Raw genomic sequence first — 24,608 nt, 5'->3', positions numbered from 1 at the left:
TGACCACCTTAGTCAACCTACCGAACCCAGACATTTTTGAAAACTAGACTCTCGGAAAGGTCCAGGGAGGTGTGGCTCGCTTGGATCCCCCAAAATGTTCTAACCCATACTCCCTGCAAATCCCATGCAAGTCAGATTTCAATGTAAAAATGTGATGTGCCCATATTGTGTTTCCTGTTGAGGGCATTAGGCCTACCCATGCAAGCTAGGTACCATTCTTATCCGGAGAGTTCGGGAAACACAGAATAGACCAACAAATGTTAGTGCCCCTTGTCTTTCTCTACATTTTTTCCTTCCAAATGTAAGACAGTGTGTAAAAAAGAAGTCTATTTGAGAAATGGCCTGCAATTCACCTGCTATTATTGGCACCCCGGAATTCAGAGATGTGCAAACAACCACTCCTTCTCAACACCTTATCTTGAGCCCATTTTGGAAATACAAAGGTTTTCTTGATACCTATTTTTCACTCTTATATTTAAGCAAATGAATTGCTGTGTACCCTGTATAAAATGAAAACCCATTGCAAGGTGCAGCTCATTTATTGGCTCTGGGTTTCTAGGGTTCTTGATGAACCTACAAGCCCTATATATCCCTGCAACCAGAAGAGTTTTTTTTACCTCAATTTCAATATTTTTTTTATTTCAGCTGTTATTTTTTGTAGAAAAGCTTTGTAGGATCTACACAAATTACCCATTTCTGAATTCAGAATTTTGTCTACTTTTTAGAAATGTTTATCCTTCTGGGATCCATCATAGGTTTCATACCCATTTCTGTCATTAACTGGAAGAATGTTAAAAGCACAACAAATAGTAAAAATGGGGTATGTCCCGATAAAATGACAAAATTGTGTTGAAAAAAGGGGTTTTCTGATTCAATTCTACCTGTTCCTGAAAGCTGGGAAGATGGTGAATTTTAGCACCACAAACCCTTTGTTGAGGCCATTTTCAGGGGAAAAAAACACAAGCCTTCTTCTACAGCCTTTTTCCCATTTAAAATAATAATAATAATAATTGTTGCTGTATTTTGGTTAATTTCTTGGTCTCTTTCATGGGAACCCACAAAGTCTGGGTACCTCTAGAATTCCTAAGATGTTGGAAAAAAGGGACGCAAATTTGGCGTGGGTAGCTTATGTTGACAAAAAGTAATGAAAGCCTAATCCTAGGCCTGGCACCTGAAGGGGAAAAAGCCTGGCAGCGAAGTGGTTAAAGGTCTCTTTATTAGGGTTATTCTTGGTGTAAAAATATGTTTGAACAGTATGACACATTTCTACTGATGGAATATTGTTGTTGAAGAATGGATTGATATGTTCCATTAAGCACCTAAAACATTCTTTCAGTAGGATATTTATACTATTAAAACTTATTGACAAACACATTCAATATGGTCTTTTTTATACTGTATGCATTTCCTTTAGGACTGGCAGGTAGGTGTTTCTAAACTAACACTGCCCTCCTTGCATCTGAACAAAGGGTTTCCTACACAATGTGGTTTCAAGTGATGTGTTTTCCTTCCCAAGACACCAAAACTGCTGCTGTAGCATGCAGCTATACAATCAACAATCCAGAATAACCACATCTGTATATAACCGTATCTTTGTATAAAATCGTATCTGTATTTAAAAATAATATCACAAATTTACGTCTAATTTCCATGAGTTTGGTGCACCACTCATGTTTACAGTCCTTGAATACCTGCTAGAGTGTCAATATCCCTATCAGGTTTTCAGTTTATTCTCTAGAAAACAAACCTAAAGTAAATCTAAAATAATAATATCACTTTTAATAATATAGCTCCTTGATCCCTACAAGCATCATTGCCACTGTCTCACTGACAAAACGTAATTAGCAGGTATGTTCCATTAGTGTGAATTTGTTAGAAATGGGGTCTTTGGTTGGCAGTCAGGTTTCCCCCAGCAAAGCAAGAACCCTCACTCTAGTCAGGGTAAGTCACACGCAATCCAAATTATCCTGTGCCCATCCTCTGGTAGCTTGGCACTGAACAGTCAGGCTGAACTTAGAAGGCAATGTGTAAAGTATGTGTGCAATAAATCATACAATAACACAATATCGCACCATAAAAATACACCACACCGTGTTTAGAAAAATATGAAATATTTATCTGGATAAATGCAGGTCAAAAAGACAAAAAAGATGCATGTAAATGTTGAGATATCACTGAAAAGTGATATAAAGTGTCTTAAGTCTTTTTAAAGCAAACAAAGTCTCTTTCAAGCACAAAGTACCTGGTTCACATGAAACATCCCTGCAAAGAACCGCAGAGGGTGAGATGCGTGGAAACAAAGGGGTGTGCATAGATTTCTTGGGCGGCACACGGGAATGCATCGTTTAGTTTCCACGCAGGGATGGCTGTGCGTCGATTTCCGGTGCTCAGTCATGGATCCTCTTCTGGTTGCGGGATTTTCAGATGCCCCAGGAACGATGCGTGGATTTTCTGTGCTGGCAGGACAAATTCACAGGAGCTGTGTCGATTCGATGGGCATTGCATCAAATTTTCTACTGCACGGCAGGCACTGCGTTGATTCCTCTCTGAAAGACGGGCTGCGTTATTCCGGTTTGGCTGTGTGTCATTCCAGTGGCCGTGCGTCAAATTTCTGGGTGCTATGCTGGCGCTGCGTCGATCTTCTCATTGCGAAGTCGGGCTGCGTTGTTCCGGTTCAGCACGCTGTGAAATGTTGTGTTGCAGGCTGTGCATCATTTCTGGCAGGCTGTGCGTCGCACAAGGAGTCCTTCTTGAAGAGATGAAGTCTTTTTGGTCCTGAGACTTCAGGGAACAGGAGGCAAGCTCTATCCAAGCCCTTGGAGAGCACTTCTTCACCCCAACCAGAGAGCAGCAAGGCAGTAGGGAAACAGCAAGGCAGCAGTCCTTCACAGAAAGCAGACAGGTAAGTCCCTTGGGCAGCCAGGCAGTTCTTCTTAGCAGGATGCAGGTTCTGGTTACAAGTTCCTTCTCCAGGGAAGTGTCTGAGTTGGAAGGGGCAGAGGCCCTGTTTATATACCCAAATTTGCCTTTGAAATGGGGGAGACTTCAAAGAGTGGCTTAGAAGTGCACCAGGTCACCTTTCAGTTCAATACTGTCTGCCAGGGTCCCAGTAGGGGATGTGGCAGTCCTTTGTGTGAGGGCAGGCCCTCCACCCTCCCAGCCCAGGAAGCTCCATTCAAAATGCAGATGTATGCAAGTGAGGCTGAGTATCCTGTGTTTGGAGTGTGTCTGAGTGAATGCACAAGGAGCTGTCAAGTAAACTCAGCCAGACGTGGATTGAAAGGCATAGCGAGATTTAACTTTCTAAAAGTGGCATTTCTGAAATAGTAATATTATATTACCATTCTGGCCATACTAAATATGACCTTCCTACTCCTTCCAGATCAGAAGCTACCACTCAAACAATGTATGAGGGCAGCCCCAATGTTAGCCTATGGAGCGACCAGGCCCCCAAGCAGTATAAAAACAAATTCAGGAGTTTTACACTACCAGGATATGTGAACTACTGAAGTACATGTCCTGCCCTTTGCCTACACAGCACCTTGCCCTTTGGGTTACCTTGGGCATACCTTAGGGGTGTCTTATATGTAGAAAAAGGAGGGTTTTAGGCTTGGCAAGTTGTTAAATGGCAAGTCGAATTGGAAGTGAAACTGCACACACAGGCGTTTCAATGGCAGTCCTGAGACAATGTTAAGGGGCTACTGAAGTGGGTGGCACAATCAGTGCTGCAGGCCCGCTAGTAGCATTTAATTTACAGGCCCTGGGCACCTATAGTGCCTTTTACTGGGGCCTTATAAGTAAATTAAATAGTCCAATTGGGTATGATCCAATGTTACCATGTTTAAAGGGAGAGAGCATGTGCACTTTAGCACTGGTTAGCAGTGGTAAAGTGTGCAGAGTCTTAAAACCAGCACAAACAGTATCTAAAAAGTGGAGGGTGGCAGGCAAAAAGTTGGGGGTGACCACCCTAAGGCTGTCAGGTCTAACATTATACAAAAAGGTACATGTATATATTTACCAGAGTTTAAACATAGTTGCATCAGTGTCTTACCTGTGAGCGGGTATCTTGCGGTTTTCTGCAATGAGAATAACATCACAGAGCTGTTGCTGCTTTAAGTAGCTTTCCATCTTTCTGAAGGTTTGCTCGGCATGGTGTACTGCTTGGTAAAACTCCTCGGAGGTACTGGAGTCCATATCATTTTGAGGTGCCAGAGGACAGCCAGTAGCTGACAGCCTGCAAACATACAAATAAAATGTAATGTTCAGGAAGTGGCATAAAATGTCTAGGCTCTGGTTGTCGCGGAGTTCAAGAAACTGCTAGGAAAAATCACTTCATCTTCTTACAATATTAGAAAAAGACAGTTCAAGCTTTTCGGTTTAAGTGAAGCTAACTATAGATCATAGTGAGCTCATTTAAAATCTCAAACTGTAAGTGATCTGATTCTAATTTCCGAGTCAGTAATTCTCTATTTGTCATAGGTTTTTGATTTTTTCTATTATGAGTCTCTTTCTTCCACGGGGAATCGCACTCAGCATGGAGGAAGGCTCTCTACGTTCCAACATAGTTGAGATATGATAACTTCGAAGAACAGTGGTATTTCCGTATAGGAGTTATTGGATTAATATTGTGCAACAGATATTTTGAAGACAATACAACTACTGTAGCAACATCAAAACCATAAAAAAACATAACGTATTGTAATTTATCACATTAGACGATTTAAAGCAATGGACAAAAACAACAAAAGGGACGTTTAAAAACAAAACGCAGTGATTCTTGCAGAAAACAGCTTTGTGATTCAAAAATATTTTTTTACGTGGACACTAATAATTTGACAGTAAAACAGAGCAAGGTAAATGCGTATGGGCTTCGCTTATACAACTAATCTAAAAATGTTTTATCTATATGTCATGCAATCCTGGTTTCTTCGGTGTGTCGTGCTCCATACATGCCACTTCAGGATACCAGAAGAAACAAAGGGAGGGAAAATAGTTAGAAAGGTACTTTAATTGAGATGATTCATGCTTTCGAAATCCCTATATGACGGGAGGCCTGCTGGGGCTTACCACTTGTGCTACTTGAAATGTAGTCATTGGATCATGGGTTTGGAGCACAGGGTTCTTGTGGCTTGCCAATAATATTCAGTCACAGGATGCCTAAAAGAAGCGAATGTTTTTTCAGATCTCGCATGAATATGAACTGGTCTTTTAAATAATGCTTCCTTTGTCCTTTTCTTCAATGCATCGTATTTCATGCTTCTGGTCCTCACTTCTCGAGGGTTACCCCTGCTGCCCCCTTTAATGGAATGCCAATGCACGGAGAGAAAATACGTACATATTGTCTGAATATTCTTGACCATTAGACTCGCTTTGCTGCTCAGTGTGTGGCAGCTGTAGTTCGCTTATGAACTTTTAACAGGAGGCCTTGATATATCGATTGTAAAAGCCCAACATGGAGAGCACAGAGGAAAGAACCACGTCCATATTATAAGCACCTTTGTGGCTTTGCAAAATATGTGGAAAATTTATTGCATACTCTTGGGTGGATGAAAACGTTCTTTGGATCAAAGAAAACTCCAAGGTTTGTCAATTCATTTGGCAAATTGGTATTGCAGTTGTGAGAAAACAGGACTAATTGCAGAGGCCCCCTAACTTTTTGCCTCCATTTTTCACTTTTGGCTGGTGTTTTCTTGACTCTGTTGGTGCCCTGGACACTGCTAACCAGTCCCAAAGCCTGTGCTCTGTGTAAAATGAGTATGCAAATTAGGCTAATTATTACTGGCTATGGCAACCGACCTATAATTATCAGGATATGTATGGCTTCTAGATTTAGGGACCCCAACATGGGTAGTGCACCAATAGGTGAATGCTGAGGTGCCCAGGGTCATTTTATAGGCAGGCCTGCCTTGCTGGCTGCTTTTAAATTAAAGTTATATGCAAATTCAACTTTAGAATTAAAAGTACTTCCAAAGTCTTAAACTATCTTTTTGTTTACATATGTCACCCCTTAGTTGTGCCCTATTTGCCCCTAGGGTTGGGTGCCATGTACCTATAAGCAGGGACCTTATAAAAATAGTTTTACAAGCCCTGGTGAGGTAAACCATCCACATTTGTTTTCTCTCACTGTAGTGAATGGCCACCATAGGCTAAAATGGAGAGGCTTTCTTTTTATTATCAAAGTCTCCTCAAGTGTCAGATACCTTGAGTTTGGTATCACATTAATTGTTATAATAAATCCCACAACTTACAATTGTTGGATTTAATATAACTAGTTCAGGTAAAGAGTTTTAAAACTCTTTCTTGAAAGTTGCCAACTTCAGCTCTGTAGTGCCCCTCTCTAATAGGCCATCCTCTGGCAGCCTGGCCAGGCTGCTTTGATTAGATGTGAAGTGGCCTGAGCTTAACACAACGGATGTGCCTGGGGCAGGAGATATGCCTCAGTAGATGGTAAAGCAGGAAGGGGGGAGGACGGCTAATATGGTCTTCAAAGGCAGGGAAGGACATTTGGAGCAGCCCAGCACCTCCCTCACATCCTGCAACCCCAGACAATTAGGTTCCCCCTTCATTAGATTAGGAGAGGGCAGGAGAGGGGTGTGTTTAGGATTTGTAGCCACACTAGTGAGTGGGGCTCAGCCAGACCTAACCTCCAGAAATCACTTTCAGCCCATGTTGGATTTTTGAGGAATGTTGCTCCCTGGGATTGATTTTTTGCCTCACTTCCCAGGAAGTGGTCATCAATGGGGAAGAAGCCTGTCTGTTATTGGATACCCAGGAACCCCTTGTTTTTCACCCAGGAACAAGGATAAATATGGCAGAGCTGCACCCACTCCTCAGATCCTTACAAGGAACAAGCCAAAGAAGAAGGACTGCCCGGCTGGACCCTTTACCTACACCTGGACACTGCACTCTGAAGGACTGCACTAGCTGCACACTTGGGCTTCCCCACTAAAAGGACTTTTCCTTTCTTCTACTGTTACAAGAAGGGACTTCCTGTTTGCTACAGTTACAAAGGAGCAGCCCAGAATCCACTGCATCAAGTCCTGCAAGCAGAGCCCAGTTGACCAGCGTCCAGTGGCCATTTGAGGATTGCACTATGTGGCCTGAACATCCAATCCAATCCAACATATTTAATAGCATGTGAAAAACAACAGTGAGGCCCTTTGATTTGGCTAGGTGACAAAGTACAACACATCTCCATAAGTTTGCACCACTGAAGTGTTGACAATTGACAATGCACAAATATCCCATGTGTGACAAGTTCTAGGCAAACCTATTTTTGTGCCCTCACCAAGTTGGCTCATGTTCAAACATGTACCTACACTACTGAACCCGGTCGAGGTAAGCTGGATAACTTTGTTGTGGGGGTGAAGGTTTAAGTGTCAGAAGGTCCAAATGCCTGTACATCTTTTGTGTATATGTGTATTTGTCTCAATCCGTATGTGTAGCAATGTGCACTTTACAATAATGTCACATCAATTTGTGTTCTTAGCACAATCCACTTCCTTATTGCTAGCGGGAAATGACACCCCACGTGTGATGTGAGATGTTGGTACTGCCTCAATGATTCCATGTCACCTTCATTCGAGTCATCATCTTCATGCTATGTGTGTCCTGGTGTTTGACCTGCAGCAAGCCACCTTACACACTCCTTACACAGTACGTATTGGTTGGAAGGGTGTGTGATTGAGTGTTATTGATGTGATATTGTAAGATTCATCTTCCAAGATGTATTGCCAGTTAAGGCCATGTCATTGTCACAGTGTGGTTTTAGATTTGTCCCTGGTATCTCTGGAGTGGCATCTGTTGTTATTTGCATCTGTTATTTGTCCATAGGTGTGTATCCAATTGGGTCAGGAATTCAAACATGACTAGCAGTGTCACAACCTCAGTGTCTTCCTGGCCACGTGTCAATATAGTGGTGTGTGTGTTGTGTGTCCTACAGGGTTGCTGTGCAGTGTGTGTATAACTAGGTTTCTGTACTTACCAACAAGTAGGCCATTTCCATGTCATGCATCCTGGAAGTATTGATTGATGGTGCAGTGGTGGAAGATGAATGAATCATGTACACTCCCAGGATACTTTGCCACAATGCTGGTGATCAATCTCCGGTGATCCACAATGGCCTGCACATTGATAGAGTGTGTGTGCTTCCTGTCACGGTATAGATGCTCGGTTGCAGCAGGTGGCACAATCCATACATGTTTGCAGTCAATGGCACCAAGCACATGTGGGAAGCCATTGATTTGGTAGAAGCCCTGTTTGGTCTTCTGCTGCTTCCACTGTGTGTTGGGGAAGCTGAAGTGGCGGGTGTGAGAGAGATGATGGCGTCCAGTACCTTTGGGTAGGAAGGCAGAGAATGAGGACTATGAGATCCCGGCAACCAGGGCACCAGTGGTTTGAAAAGAGCCACTTGCCAACATGTGGAGGACAGCTAGCAGCTTGGTCTCTGGTGGAATGAGGTGGGGTGTCTGCAAGCTGGGTGCCAACTGTGGCTCAATGTGGCGCAGCAGCTACTGTGTGGCTTGCCAGTTTAATCTGTATCTCTGGTTGATGTCATGTTCCCTGAGGCCCTGAAGGGTTGTCCTGGTCTGGAATATCCTCTCCTGCCTTCTGCGTTGCCTTTGGGGTCCCTGCTGGTGTTGTGGAAGCTGCTGCTGTTGGTCCTGTGCTCTGCGTCTTCGTGCATGCTGGATGAATAGCACCTCCATGTCTTCCCTTTTTAGCTCTGATGTTGCTTCTGTCGGTTTTCCTTAAGGACTGGTGTGTTTGCCCCATTTTAACGCCTGCCCTGACCCAGGTGTTAACTTTTGACGCAAATCGGGCTGTGCATCATTTTTCGACTCCGCCTCCCATCCGTGTGGAATTTTTGTGTGGTTGGATAAATATGGCGCAGGGGTGTTTAAGTCATTTTCTGGACAGGAATGCCTACCTTGCATGTCATTAATGCAAGGCGGTTTCACGCATTCAGAAAATGACACACACTGCGAAATTTTGACGTTCGGGGGGTTAGGCGTCAAAGTATAAATATGGTGTTAGGTTTGCACCGAATTTGCGTAAAACAAATGACGCAAATCTGGCGCAAGCAGAGTATAAATATGCCAAATAGTTTATTAACCTTTTGTTCTGAAATTTTGGAGCTTCTGCTGCTGGTGGGGGGTGGGTGTGGGGGTGGTGGGGTGACGCTCCTCCACCCTAACAGAGGAGCCGCCCCTGGGTAAATTGAAAGGAATGCTCAGTGAGTTAAAAGATGACTGATGAAACTTGGAGTGGAATGTAGTGCACAAATTCAAATACCTGAAAGGTCTTCCACCTTGCTAAGGTTTGTAAATTTAGTATGGATAAATAGGATCAAAAGTAATACTAAAGTGTGGTGTGAAGGTATGTTAAAAAACACATATTTATTATTTTTAAACTTTGCTGCTTCAGTTAATAGCCCCCTAAATAGTGTCATTGAATCACACGCTCTACATTATTTCTTGTCCCATCTCTTAAAACAATCAGACTTTTCTGTGGGATAGAATATGGTGCCTCAGTAGTACTTGTCAAATATACTTCTCAGCGCCGTGCTTCTGTGGAACGATTCGGGTTACTGAGGTTTCTGGGATGTTAAAACAAAAACGTCTGCTTTTTAGTTTCAACAGAAGAGAACAACGCATTTCTAAGGTGGACATTGTTATCATTGCTCTCATCAGCATTCTTGACTTGGTTGCATGAACCCGGCTTTTGTTCTTGCGTCCACTGTGGCTTTGTTAATTTGTACAGTAAGCCTCTTTACCTAGACATTGCAGTCTTTCGAAAACACTCCTGCGCTGTCCGTGCCGCCTTACAGTTTTTCGTTAATGGCGAACATTGCTACTGACACAATTGCATGTGACAGGAATTCGCATTGCTCCGACTGAGTGAGTTTAAAAGCAGACTTGAAAAGAATTCGAGAAGCTCTAACCTTCTCTCTAAAGCAATGTATATTTAATGTGAAGTGTGTGGTTAAAGAGCAGCTGCAATTATGTGCTTCAAATCCTCGCTGAAGTGTGTGTAGATGTTACTATAAAGGGAGCACATACACGTTTGTTATGAAAATGATCCTTTAGTTTATCAATTAAAACATAACATCTAAAGCGAGTCTTTTAAAGGTTGTCAATCGTTTCCTTTATTGAAACTATGAATATAATAGTGTAAGGAAGGTTGCTTTCATTGTGGTATTTTATTCGGAATTGCAGTATTTATGTTCCAGTCACAACAGTTTCCAAAAAGGTGTTTTGGAAGTGATACACACTGATTCATCCTTAAAATGTTTTTCACTTTTCACCTTTATAAAGAGTGAGGCTTATTTGTGAGGGGCTTGTGCTGGTGGAGTTTCACGTTTTCTGACACTGGGCCTGTGCAAACCTCTCAACCATATCAATGAGGCCAGGGAAAGATGTGGTGTGAGGCAAAGCAGCACAAGTCGCTGTGTTGCCTTACTCCTGGAAGGGAGGCATTCTGTTGGTATTGTCGTGGGTTTTCCCATGCAACACCCCTGGGTATTGACACTTCCCCAGATTTGCTGAAACAAAACCTGTGGAAATGCCAAAACTTTACCCCTCACTAAGGGGGGGACGAAAGAGGAGAAATATGTGTATTTCTCCTTGTTTTTTCCTCTTTCCATGTGTGCTGCACACATAGAGGAAATTGTCTCTCTGGATTGTTTTTCTGCAGGAAGCTGCCCTCTTTTGTACAAAAACAATCCTGCATGACACACAGACACACTTCCACCATGATGAAAGGGTGCCTATGTTGGCCCAGGCACCAACTTTGAGACAGGGTAGAAGGAAAGGACAGGAATGACCCATATTGCATAAATATGGTGCATTTCTACCCTTTCACCTTCGCGTACAGCAGCTCCGCAAGAAGACTTGCGGCACTGCCCTATGCCAATTTCCCATAAAAAAGCCCCATTGTGTAAAGGTTTGAAGATGGCATGAGATATCATCCAGCTAAACCTTATCACTCAGACGTTTTCATGAAAATCTAGTCTAATTTTGGAAAATTGCAACAAATTTGCTTTTTTTTGTTCCAAATATTTTATTATTTTTATATAGAAATTACAGAAGACAAAAGAAAGAAAAATAACATATGTATAACATACAAACATGTATCACAGACCCAGACATGATAAAAAATATTAAGTGCAGCAGCTTTCCATGGAGAGCAATCAAATGTACAGGCAGGAAATTAACGAAGTGATGTTATAGAGTCAATAGCAGGAAACACAATAATTGAGCAATCCAGCTTCCTATATATTTAGACACATAATTCAAAACTGAATCAACCGGCTTAGGTAAGTCTAAAAGCCAAATAATAAGAACAAATATTTCTGACTAACACGCAAGGAATAAAACCACTATGAACTAATCCAGAAAAAAACAAAGGGACAACAGAAATAAAATAGCATTACAAATTAAGGGAATAGCAAGAAAATAGAAACATAGAAGAAGATTAATAAGTAAATAAACAGAAACTTAAAAAGAAAAGCATAGAAGGGATAAAAAAGAGAAAGAGAGTTGAGTGGGGGAAGGAACATGGAAAGTTAAGAAAGAAATAGGAAAGATCAGCATTGGTAAACAGCATGATAAGGCTGAATACTCTCCTCGTGGGCAATGAAAACAAATATAAAGGAATGGGCTGTTATGTTTTACAGATAAAGCTGTCAAAAGTGCACCAAAGTGATTGTGAAGGGACAGACATGCAGGGGGGAAGGGGCAAACATTCATGTGTACTTCTGAAGTCAGAAACCCAAGTCTACCTTGTATATAAAGAAACATTGTTGGGTGCTTTCCATGCTAACAGGATTACTTTAATTGTCACTGTCAAAATAAATACAATAGAGCCAAGTCTCTATCAGGTAGATCGAGTGGAGAAGTTAGTACATATGGATCTAGCAGAACGAGAGGGAAAGTCTGAGAGAAGGACACCTTAACGATGCTAATTAGTCAGTCATGAACTTCCACCTAATAGAAAGAAACTTGTACATCAGGAACACATGGTCAGGGGTACCAGTAGTTTCTTTACAAGGCTAATAGAAAACAAAGTCAATTAATTTCAACTTTAGATGGTGTCCAGTATAAGAAATGTACAGTGTAAAAACATGTCTGTCATAAGGAAGGAATCAGTTTATTACCAAGAATGTTCTAGGAGATAAGTGGCCAACAACAATCTGTAATAAGAGAAAGACCTAACAACTGAATCTACTTAGTCCAGCAAATGTGGATGGACGAAGATGGAGGAACTGAAGAACTATGGGGGACTATATTTATTGTAGATGCCACATGCCCACCTTTACTTGCCTGATGAATAGGATAGAGAAGGCTTGGTGGGCATAGTATATCTAATTTTAGATAATTTTGCTTTTATCTTGATAAAGTTCAATATTTTGTAGGGAGACTTTTTACAAACGATAGCGGGATACCATCCTCCAACAAGTATGACACCAACTTGATGCCCTTGGCTGACCAAACAGGCCACACTTTGAATGAAACCAGAGTTGATGTTTTTGATTTATTCCATAGATAAATGGCAGAGGATTTAGATATCATATGAGAGGAGAATTTGTCCATTGTCCTAACAGCATGACAAATATGTGTGAAATGGGAACGCTTCAGAGTATTCATTGAAATATCAGCAATCAAGAAATAAGGGAAGATAAGGTGACATTCTAATAAAAGCTAGGGGACCAATAAACTGGATTGATATTCCAGCCAGCATGCACCATGGTCCACAAAAAAGGCTGTTTTATAATTGAATCAGGTAGGCAGTCCACAGCCCCCAACACATGTGGCAATCTGAGCTTCTTAATGGTCATTCTAGGCTTTTTGGCAGTCCACTAGAAGCTCGAATACGGTTTACTAATAGTGGAGAGAAAATTTGACGAAAGGCGTACAAGAAAGTTCAAGGACAAAGAAATTATGAGTGGCGTAATCATCATCTTCAAGGTGTGTATTCCTTCCCACCACTATATACATTTTGGGGACCAAGAAGATAAAAGGTCCTTAATTCTGTCCAAAGTCTTCTACTCATTGACTGCTAATGAATTACTCTGAAAGGTTACCAGAGAACCAAACACAAAGATACTTTATCATTTTTTGTAGTCATTCGAGGGACATATTGTCCAATGCAGGAGAAGTGACTGTGAATGCTAAGGGACATGATCTTTATATTGATTCTAATTAAGGTATAGCCTGAAAGATTCAACAAACAATTGAATCAAAGAGATTACCTTAGGAATTACAGCGTCAAAGCCCTGTGATGATATTAATATATTATCCGGTAAGTGGCCGCTTTAAATGTATAGCATTCAGAAGTTACCCTCTTAATTTCTGGCAATTTATCAATTACCAACAAAGGGTCTATAGCCAGAGGGAACAAGAGGCGGGATAAGGGACAGTCCTTACTATTACTTTGATGTAGAGAGAAGGGCGATGAAAGAGCAACACTGAGTCTAATTTTAGCAATAGGTGCAGAGTATAAAGACATGATCATCAAGGTGAATGAAGGACCCAAGTTGTAGCATCAGAGGGAAGCTTTAAGGAAAGGCCAGTATACTTTATCAAAAGCCTTCTCTGAGTATAGTGTAATGGCTAGAGTAGCTGGGGATATGGGCAGGGGTGCTTTCTCAATTACATGGCAGATCAGTCATATGTTTTTACATGCAAGTTTACCCTCAACAAACCTGTACTGTTATTTGGTGAATTAAGTTAGGGATCAAGGATTCCAATCGCTTCACTAGAATCTTTGCATATATTTTTGCTTCCATATTCCCAAAGGAAATGAGCTTATAGTTCTTAGTATCAAGATTGTCTTTTTCCTCCTTTAGAAGAACAATTACATAGCCTCAGTGGCTGAACAAGACACACTGGCAGAAAGAGCAAAGTGTTGGAAAACAATTTCCAGCAACACCCTCATCAATTCGGATAAGGATTTGTAGAGCTTGATTGGTAGATCATCCGGACTGGGAGCTTTCCCTCCAAGAATAAGTTTAATTGCCTGAACAATTTTTACTGGTTCAATTGGTCTGTTGAGAGAGGAGTTATCTATATCTGACAGGGTTTTCAAAGGTATCAATTTGACAAAGAATGCAAATGAGTCCTCGTTAACTGCAATTATCAGGGTCTAGAGAGAAGCATAGAAATCTACAAATAACTTTAAGATGTCTGAAGTTTTGCTTTTACTATCCCTTTGGGAGTCTTTAATTGCTGAGATGATAGCGCTATTGTGTTTAAATTTCAAGTAAGAATCTATGTGTTTACTCACTTTATTTAAGTCAAAACGTTTCTCACTATTTTGAGTCTGAGCTGCCAAATGTGCTCTCTTACTAACAATCTAATTGTATTCATATTTAAGTTTTTTAACCTCCACCATTAACAAGTGATCTCTAGAGTGTCTATATAAGGAGTTCTCATCTTTAATCAGCTTGTCAAGAGCACATAAAGAGACTTTGATGTCTTCATTCTTTTTAGCCATTCGGCTAATACAAAAAACCCTAATGGTGTATTTCAAACCATCTGATAAGACCACAGGGGAAGAAACCGATCCAGTATTTTCCTTTAGAAACTGTGAAATGTCCTTATCTAGCCAAAGTATATCCTCTTCAGATTCTAAGAGCTCTTTGTTCAAGAGCCGCTTTTGGTGTCTGAAGGAGACTATAATGGCTACATGATTGGACACCACAATGGGTTCTATGGTACAGTTTACGCAGAAGATAATCAGAAGATAGTCAATTCTAGAGAAGGAATTAAGAGGAGGAGAGAAAAACTTAAAGTTGCTCCCTGTAGGGTTCTGCAACTGCCAAACATCCCTTCAGGTGGTCTATATTGATATGCATATTGTCTGTCAAGAATTATGTCCATGGAAAGATTGAAGTCCCCCTAGCACAATGTGTTTTGATTTTGGTAAAGAAGTGAGTTTCGATGTTGGTGCATGCCAAAATTTTGGAGCAATGTTACTGGGGGCATAAACATTAACAGCATATAGTTCTCCATCACTGTGGGCAAGTCTGGCTATGCACAATTTCCCCTCCACATCTAGTTCCACTGAAATTAGGGAGAGGCCAGAGTTTTTTGTAATGAGTGTGAGCAAGCTAGATCCGCAATCAAGCCAAAGCGAAGGGAAAGGACATGTTTGTAGTCAATTTTGGTCTCTTGTAGAAAAGTTATATCCCCCATGAGATCCGTGCAGTAACCCAATTTTTTCCTACATTTTACTGTGTGATTTAAGCCTTTAATATTGAGAGAAATTACCTTCAAGCCACACATTTAAAAGCAAAATATGGGTGGTAGAATGCAACGTAAACTGGGATGCTGATGCCCAAACAGAGGGCAATAGAGTTTAAAAAAATCTAAACTTTTTGGGCTGTTCCCGTGCTGAAAAGGAGGAGATAAAAAGATTTTTTTTTTAAAACAGAAACAAAAAACAAAAAAAACTAAAAAACAAAGAAAAAGCAAACCCAAAAATCTTCTCTGCTAGAAGACTAAAGAATGAAGTATAAACCTAGGAGGGTGAGTGCATGGAAATCCACTGCGTCAACAACATAGTAGCAAAACAATTCCTCAGATATAGTGAGGTAGTCACACATAAGCAAGAAATACATGTAAGTCAAGTATTACACATTCATGAATCATGCACACATTAGGCATGTAAATTAAATTTGGAATCCACGCATGCCAACAAGACAAGTCAGCATATTGTTTACGAGACCAAATATTTACTAACTAAAATAAAATATGACAAAAACAGGAATGTGAATAGTCAGACAGCTGCCAACTGGGTCCAAAAAAGAGGAGGTTAACCTCTAGAAAACAAGTGTGTAAATGGATAGCTATGTCTTGTAAAACAATAAAGGCACATCAATGCAACAGTAATACCCACAAAACAGAAAAGCAAATCCTAAAAAATAAAGAAAAAAGACCATCAACCCCACCCAGATCCACACATTATGAACAATAAAGATACAGAGAAAAGACCACACAAATTGAATGGTCAACCGCACAAATCATGATATACACAAAACAAAAAGAGGAAGTGTAACTAGAGAAAAGAACATTAACTTGACAAAATAACATCATAATAAAAAGGGTACACAATATACTGTTGATTCAGAGACCTGTCCCCCACCAAAGTAAGTAAAGTCACAATGTAGACTGTCTCGAGGTAGTTACACTTAAGTACAAGCAGAGCACATCAGATTGAGCTCGCTAAAACCTAAGTATCAGGGGAGGTCTAGGAGTCATTAGCACCATCTTCATCAGTATAGGTCTCAGGCATATTTTCTGGAAAGGAGGAGTGCTCTGCAGGTTAGTCAAAGATATGCCTCTCCTTCTAGTTACTGTGTCTCTAGCAAAATCTGAGGAAATAGAAATGTTATGCCCTTGCCAAGTGACACCCCTAGAATTTTTCCAACTCACCAAATGATCTCAGCATGCCAAGAGGTGGGAGAGTTTTCACATTCTCACTTTGTCACCTTTTTGGAGCTTTTGTTCTCGACATCAAGTGATCTGGTCCCCACATCAGGATTTCTTCATCATTGATGGTCAGAAGCTCTGGAGCTTTCACAGAGGCATTGGGCTGCAGCAGGCCACCAAGATCCCGATCCGAGGACCCGATCGTTCGACTGTGAGAGAAAATGCTGCAAACTCCCAAAAAAGTGACTAAAGACAAAGGTAAAATCTTGATGGGCTCCAACCACTCATTGTATCCAACCCACACTCCACCGTCGTCATCCTAAAACTTTGACTTGTTTCCTGTCTAGTGCAACAGATAATCACAGTTGGTGCTTTTCACTTTTAGGTGTTAGAAAGCACATGTTTGCATTTCAGGTTTGAAAATTCATATCTCTAGTTCCCTACTTTAGATTTTTGTTATTTCAGTGTTGTTTTAAAAATAAAAATATTACCTATTTTTATAAATTGATGCAGTATTTTTATTGTGTTTTGTGTCTTATTTAGTCTCTGGTGATTTTAAGTGATTTGCTCACCTGTCTCCTACGCTAAGACGAACTGCTTATTAGCCAAGTTAACAGGGATTCATTTATTGAGACCTGACTGGACCTTATTTGTGATTGTGGGGTTATTACTAGTTGCAGGTTCCCACTACACCTACTGTAAAATCACCTTCCAACACTACTTTACACATTGCTTCTAAGTTAAGCTTGGCTGCTTTTTGTGCCAAGCTAATCAAGGTTAAGCACAGGTTAATTTAGTGACTTTTTGTAGTTCACCCTGCAAAGGTTTGTGGCTGTTACTTGGCCAGGGCTCACACCTGAATCAACCAACAACCCCTTTTCTAACAAGCTACACCAAATCGTCCATCCAAAGTTTAAAATAATTTTCCTGGAATGATGATAGAAATTGTAGAGCCTGGAAAAAACAAATTGATAAGAGATCCTATAGCGGGAACACAATGACCCAAGTAAGGCTGCGGTTATGAACTTTCAGATATGTCCAATAAATGAAAATTTGCAGCTGGTGAATTTATCTTTTTCAACACAGAATGCAATCATCCAAACCCCAATCTCGAAAGAACAGCAGTGAACAAGTAAAGAAGTCTATCCTACATTTATCTATCTTCCTATCTCAACGTAACCGTGTATGTCCTCAAACAGAAAACTTGGATTCCAATGTGGTAGTCTTATTTAAAAATGTCCCATTAAATTACAGACAATAAAAACCAGTCAGCACAATATTGCTAATAATTTAGGGAAACAGATTACAGATTTAGGCCCATATTTATACTTTTTGCTTCAAGACTGTGCAGGGTGATGGAGTAGATGAGGGTGGGGAAGGATAGCTGGCTTAACGATTAAAAGAGTGGAAGTGTTGTTTCTGGAAAAATACGTTGCAGGTCTGAACAAACCACAGATGATTAGATGTTACTTATATTGATCATGACTAAAATGAAAACAGTCTTTATTAATGCCACTAGCCTTAATCATTACAATAAGAAAAATAATATTTTTCCTGCAGTAGTATATGTAACAAGAGTCACCTATAGTCAAAAAACTGAATCCAAATGGAGCTGGCAAGGCTTTAAACCATCTTATTATGCTACCAACTTAGATGAGCATTGGGGAGTTTCTATTCCACTAGCTAAGAGTTTCGAAGGTTTTGCAAATAAGGCAGCAAATGAACAGGCTGGACATTGACAATTTAATGTATCAAGAAATCCTTTGAAGTAGTCTCATTATATGACTCTGTTGAAGATGATCCTACGCCTCTCAAGAGACTGACTAACACGTTAAAAATTAAAAGCATTCCATGAAACTAACATTATAGGAACGACTTTCATTTTTTAATGATCAATAAACCTAGATACCTCAAATCTGTGTGCAACCTAGGGAAAACCCAAAACTGCCACAGCAATGAATATTAATAAATAGGCCTAAGTGATCCTTGCAGATGAAAAGCAAGAATACTTACAACTAAACACCATCAGTCAGCATCCAGAATAGACTTTTTTTACATCTTTAGAAACCAGAACCAAAGCTAAGATTATACCACACTGCTCTTCAAATTGTACACTCCTAAACCTTCATTTGGGATGAACACCAGAAGAGAATATTTTTTCCAATGGTCAATGGTTAAAGATTATTATTTGACACACATTTTATTTGACAAATTAAAAAGTGGATTGCATTATGTTTTCTGGAAAGGTAGGGCTCCTCCTCCCAAGTCGTGGTATGCATTGCTTTGAAAGCAAATTTGAGAGGGTACATTATTGCATACCAAAGTCAAAAATGTAAAAAAACAAACTTGCAATTAAATACATTACAAATGAAGTAAAAAGAAGTACATAATTATTTGAATGAGATTAATTCTAGATGCCAGTTTCATGTTTTGGAAAAGGCAAAAAGCAAGTGGTAAACTTGAGAATAGTTGGGCAACAGATATATAAAGAAGGGAAGACAGTGGACAAACGTCTTCCCTGTCTAACTAGAGCATCCAACACTAAGGCGATAATATGCTCAATGAATGATTCTATGAATCATCAGATTACCTCTGAATTTATCAGTATAACCTGGGTTTCCTCAGGGCATTTGGAAAGCAGATATCCAACCAAAACACTACCTGAAAGAAAATATCAATTATTTGCAGGAATTAGAAATTCCCACATTAACTGAAGAGGATACACACATATCAATAACACCATTTAATCAAGAAATACTAGAGACTGCTTTTAATAGTTTATCCAACTACAAAGCAGGAAGAGAGGGTGGTTTTCCAGTTGGAGTCCAGAAGACCCTTACAGACAAATTAAGGAATCCGCTTACTACATTTTCTAACCACATCTTAGGAAGTGGCCAGAAGGGTGTAATATATTTTTCCAAAAAAAGGGAAACATCCTATAGATCCTAATTGTTATGTCAAGTTACGCTAGGTAACAATTACGATAAAATATTGACTAAAATATGTTGAGCTTACACTCATATCATTTTTTTTCCTCCCGATAATGATATATAAAACAATCATCTTGTGGCTGAAGCAATTGGCTTTCTCTGTACCTCAGGTAATCTGGCTGCCTCCAATCTGTTCGATGTAGAGAAGGCAGTTGACCTCGGTAGTTGGGAATTTTTAGTTTATTCAAGATATTGCAAACAAAACGTATCAGCACCCAGCTGATAAGCCTGATTGACACATTATATGCTGAGTCCTGGACTTGTTTGGTCTTGAGTTATATGTCTGTAAGTAATATATCAATCACTATCTGTGACTGGGAGCAATTCCCAATGTCACTAATACTTTTTGCTTTATTTATTGTGTCATTGGCAATTGCACTCTGATCTAGCCCCAAACTGAAATCTTTTCTCCCAGAAGCACCTAGATTAACACTGTTTGCCAATGACATGATCATATTGCTGTAGGCTAAATGGGCCTCTATTCACCTGGCTCTTGAATTGATATCTGAATTAACTGATTTAGAGGGGGGATATAAAGTAATTGCAACCAAAACAGATGTACTCATTTTGATATACAATCGTAAGAAGTATCTGGGAGAATGGATTGTGAAAAATTGTTTGGATCTGTATGATCTAAATTATCTTCCAGTCTTTAAAAGTTCTCACTATATGCAAAACACAATTAACTAATAGAGTACACATTCTTCATTTTCATGCAGAATTAGTCAGTGGAAACCTAGGAGTATATTTACAATCTTTTGATGCAGGGCGGCACCGCAAGCCTGCTTGCGTTGTTGCCCCGTATCAAAAGAAAAGGACAGAAATGCACTGTATCCACAATATACAGCACATATCTGTACTTCTCTCCTGCACTGTTGCACAATGGGCTGCCATGCGCCAAAGTAGGCACCATTGCAACATGGTGCAAGGATGTCTACATTGTGGGGATGACTGTTATTGTGCAGGCAAAGACACCTTCCTGCACAAAAACAAAAGGGCATTTTCCTCTTTCTATGTGTGCTGCAGAATACACCCTGGGGAGTCATAATGACACATTCACTGGTTTAAAAATCCTTGTAAATCTGGGAATGCATCAAAATCCATAGATGTTGCATGGAGACACCCACCGCAACACTCATGGAATGCCTCTTTGACACAGAGTGAGGCAACACAGTGACTTGTGCTGCACTGCCTTACTCCATATCTACAAGGGCATGTAAAACCATGCAAAGTGGCTTAGCGTGGCTTTGTAGATATGGGTCTGCAGCCTGCACCGTTGCTACATCAAAAAAAGTGATGTACTGGCGACACAACCCCCTTGTAAATATAGCCCCTAACGTCCACATTACTAAGCAGTGGGTAAAACAAAGGGAACATGTATACTTTAAGATAAAAACCCAAGAGGGATGGTTCCACTTTTTGTATTTATATTACTGGAAAGCTCTGTAGCTTGCCTAAACGGGAAATTGAAAGCTCACACATTCTAGCAGAAACCATGTTCAAAGAAAAACTTAGATATGAGTGCAATGGCCAATGGACTGGAAATTTCTACAAATTGAACAATATACAAGACTGAGGGCCTTATTAAGAGTGTGGCGGGCATCGGAGGTCGCCTGCCAAACTCTTTGGGTCGGAAATCCGCCACTCCGGTTTTCCGCCTGCTGGCCCTATTATGAGTTTCCCGCTGGGCTAGCTGGAAACTCACCACAGCATTAACACCCGCTCGTGATCAAACTGCAGCAATGCTGCGGTATGTCAGATGCGACAGCACTAGTCGCGCTTTTCACTGCCCCTAATTCGGGCAGATAAAAGCATGACGAGGCTGTCAATGTGGGCCCCTGCACTGCCCATGCTAAGTGCATGGGCAGTGCAGAGGACCCCATGGGGCCCCCGTCACCTCATCTCCACCAACTTTTGCATGGCAGCCGGACCACCACGCAAAAGCCAGCGGAGAGGGGAGTATTAATCTCCAGGGCAGCACTTTCCTAGCAGATTAAGACACTGGCACCATAAGGCTATCGATTGGCAGCAACCTGGCGGAGCCGGCGGTCTGACTGTGGCAGGTTCGCCAGGGTCATAATGTGGAGGCTGGACTGCTGCTTTGGTGGCAGTTCAACCGGCACCGCGAGTGTAGCAGTCTCAAGACCGCCACACTCGTAATAGGGGACATGAATGATTAGTAAATTAATATGTACATGGAAAGCTCAAATTGATCCTCACATGAATGCACCATTTTGGAGGGAAACTTCTCATCACAAAAATGTTTTGCTAGGGCAGATTAAAAAAATGACCAGTCTGTTATATACTAGATTTTGTGAATAAGAAGATTCCCAACCATTCAAATTCCAAAGTGCCCTAGATGTCAAAGGAAAAGACCTGGATTCACACAATATTGAAATGCCGGTGATTGCAAAAATACTGGAGCTGCATTTTTGTTTTAATAAATAATCAAATGGAGTAATCTTTGACTCAACAAAACTTTGGTATAACTAAGATGCTCACCACATTTCAAATATTTTCCAGAGTAACTTCATTGTAATGCTAGTAGCTTGATCTCTCTACAAAGGGTTTTGGAAAACCAAAGGTTCATGAGAGTTCCATTCCTGGTTTTGAAAAACAAACAAGATATATTCCATAGATTTTTTTTTACTTTAAAACAATGAATATACTTCTAAGCAAGAAAAAAATGGGATTGGTTCTGACTCAAATGTGTCATATCTGATTTCAATTGATATATTTCCTTTGTTTCTGTAAATAATTATGGATTATGAATGTTTGAAGACAACTCTACAATACATCTTAAAAAGCGTTCACTTGGATAAGTGTTATTAAACGTTTCTGCAGAGATTAACCTTCCCCGCCTACAAAAGTGGTTGCTTTCTGCCCAGTACTGTTAGTCAAACAATCTCTACTTCATTCTCACACATAAACAACTCTTTGTATTCAAGGTGGTCACTGTTCAGAGCGAACTGGTGTATTTGTTTTTTTTCCAAATGTCTGTTAACATCTTTTGATGAGACAGATATCACCTTTGAATATTAAATTAATTTTGTCTGGTCATGATAAGGGTGATGTTAATACCTTTATCATGAAGACCTAGTCAGCAAATTTCAATAAATATTGGTCATTAGTCGGTTGCTTGTGTTCTATTTCAGGGAGGACTTAGCATGGCAATTCGGGCAGGACTGTTCCCATGGAGCAGGGTCAAGACTGATTCGAATATGGCTGGGTCCAAACTGAGTTGACATGATATGCAAATTAAGAATGGAGTGGGATGGGGCCACAAGTAATTACCAGCGGCTGAGAATAAGTCAAGCATTCGATCCATTACATTGTTAGATACTTCGTTGTGACATTGTTGTAAATAAATGATTGATCCTTTGTAGGTTGTAAGATTTAGGTGTATTCAGCTTATTTACAGGTCACAGTTAATGCCTCACCATGAGCAGCATCCTTGCTGCTCTGCCCACTCTCACCAACTAAGGTAACTGTGCCCTTACGCGCACACTGGCTGAGAGACAGGGAACTGGTAACTAAGGAGAGAATGCATAGCAGTAATTCAAGTCACAACAGATGTTCTAAGATGGATGGTATGCCCAGAAGTGAATTCAGTACACATTGCACAACTGGAAAGAAGCTATACCCGCCATGATGCCATGATTCCTAATAAGGGCAAAGCTGTTCTTGGGTTGCTTATGTTCTGGTTCAGGGAGGACTTAACCTGGCATTAGGGCTGGGTTGTTCCCACTGGAGCAGGATCCAGACTGATTAGCATATCACTGGGTCCAAACTGAGGTGAATTGGTATGCAAAATAATGATGGATTGGGTTGCTATCCTGAACAATTGCTAGTGGCTGATATTAATTGAAGAATTCTATCCATCACTTTTTGTATATTTCAGTGTGATGCCCTAGGCAGGACAGATATGTCCAGGCATGGGTCCCCTGTACTGTGTGCCACTAAACCCAAGCTATACCCAAGGAGAACTATCCCCAATCAGGGATCCACTCCACTAGACACCAGGGTTTTTTTTGGAGCAGGAACAGCTCCATAGGGAAGGGCCACTCCCGAAAAAGGGAAAAGCATTTTGGCTGTTTTCTTGCCACTCTTGGAGGTAGATTGGAATTAATTTTAGGACAATCGGACACCAGGGATTACTTTTTTTTTACTTTCATTGGTGGGGGCTGCCAAACATCGGCGCACCTGCCCCCCCAAAAAAAACAGAAACAGTCTTTCGGCTTCCCTGCAGACTGAAGCATTTCATCCCAATGACAATCTTTGGGGTGTTGTTTTTACAAATTAGTTCAGGAGAGTTTGGCTAGCTCCCAGTATCATCCCACGTGCCATGGTGAACAGCTGCTCTGTTTTTACCCCCTGAAAAACCCTACCAGACCCAGACAGTTCTGAAAACTAGACATTGGGAAGAGTCCAGGGTGGTGTGCCACTTGTGTGGTTGTGCCTTGTGCCAGTGACAGGAACAGAGCCAACTGATGTCAATAGTAGTCCCCATACAAAGGCTCTCTCTGTCCCTTGTTGATCAATTCCTGTTGCAGCACTAGGCCTAGCCACACAAGTGGCACAGCATTTTTAATGACAAGTGGGGCAATGCTGGGTGGTAGGAATTTTGTGGATTCCTGCAGGTTATGAAGTTTCCATCACAGAATTGTGAGGAAAATGCATGATTTCAGTCAAAGTTTGAGGATTGAAGGGCATCATGGGTAAGAAAAACTCATGGGATCCATACAGGTCACCCTTACCTGGATTCCCCCTAGGTGTCTGGCTTTAAAAAATGTATAGGTTTATTAGGTTTCCATAGGTACCGGCTGAGAAGGGCCCAAAAACCACAGGTACCCACTTTGCAAAGGGAGGGTAATTTTTACGTAGAAAAAAAATTGGATGTATCCATGTTGTGTTTTGTGCCGTTTCCTGTCATGAGCACTAAGTCTACCCACGCAAGTGAGGTAACATTTTCACAAGAGGACTAAGGAGAATGGTTTGTGGAAGGAGGTTTGGGACTCTGTGCTGATTCCTGTACTTTCCATCACAGAAATTTGAGGCAAATGTGTTTTTTGTCAAAGTTTGAGGTTTGCACGGGATTCTGGGTAAAACAACCTGGTGAGAGCCACACATGTCACCTCATCCTTTATTGCCCTAGGTACCTAGTTTTAAAAAATATATATGTTTG

General features: G+C 40.7%; 1 protein-coding gene across 1 annotated transcript in view; it reads right to left on the bottom strand.

Moving 5' to 3' along the window:
* KLHL1 (kelch like family member 1) overlaps window positions 1–24,608 on the bottom strand; it is a 1,088,169-nt gene that overhangs the window by 626,834 nt on the left and 436,727 nt on the right. Inside the window, exon 2 of the mRNA XM_069205295.1 lies at window positions 4,052–4,234. Coding sequence (XP_069061396.1) covers window positions 4,052–4,234 — 183 coding nt within the window. The remainder of the gene's footprint in view (window positions 1–4,051; window positions 4,235–24,608) is intronic.

Source organism: Pleurodeles waltl, chromosome 8 (genome assembly GCF_031143425.1).
Source record: "Pleurodeles waltl isolate 20211129_DDA chromosome 8, aPleWal1.hap1.20221129, whole genome shotgun sequence".
NCBI lineage: Eukaryota > Metazoa > Chordata > Amphibia > Caudata > Salamandridae > Pleurodeles > Pleurodeles waltl.
The sequence above is the reverse complement of the archived record's forward strand: the minus strand, read 5'-3'. Positions and strand labels throughout refer to the sequence as shown.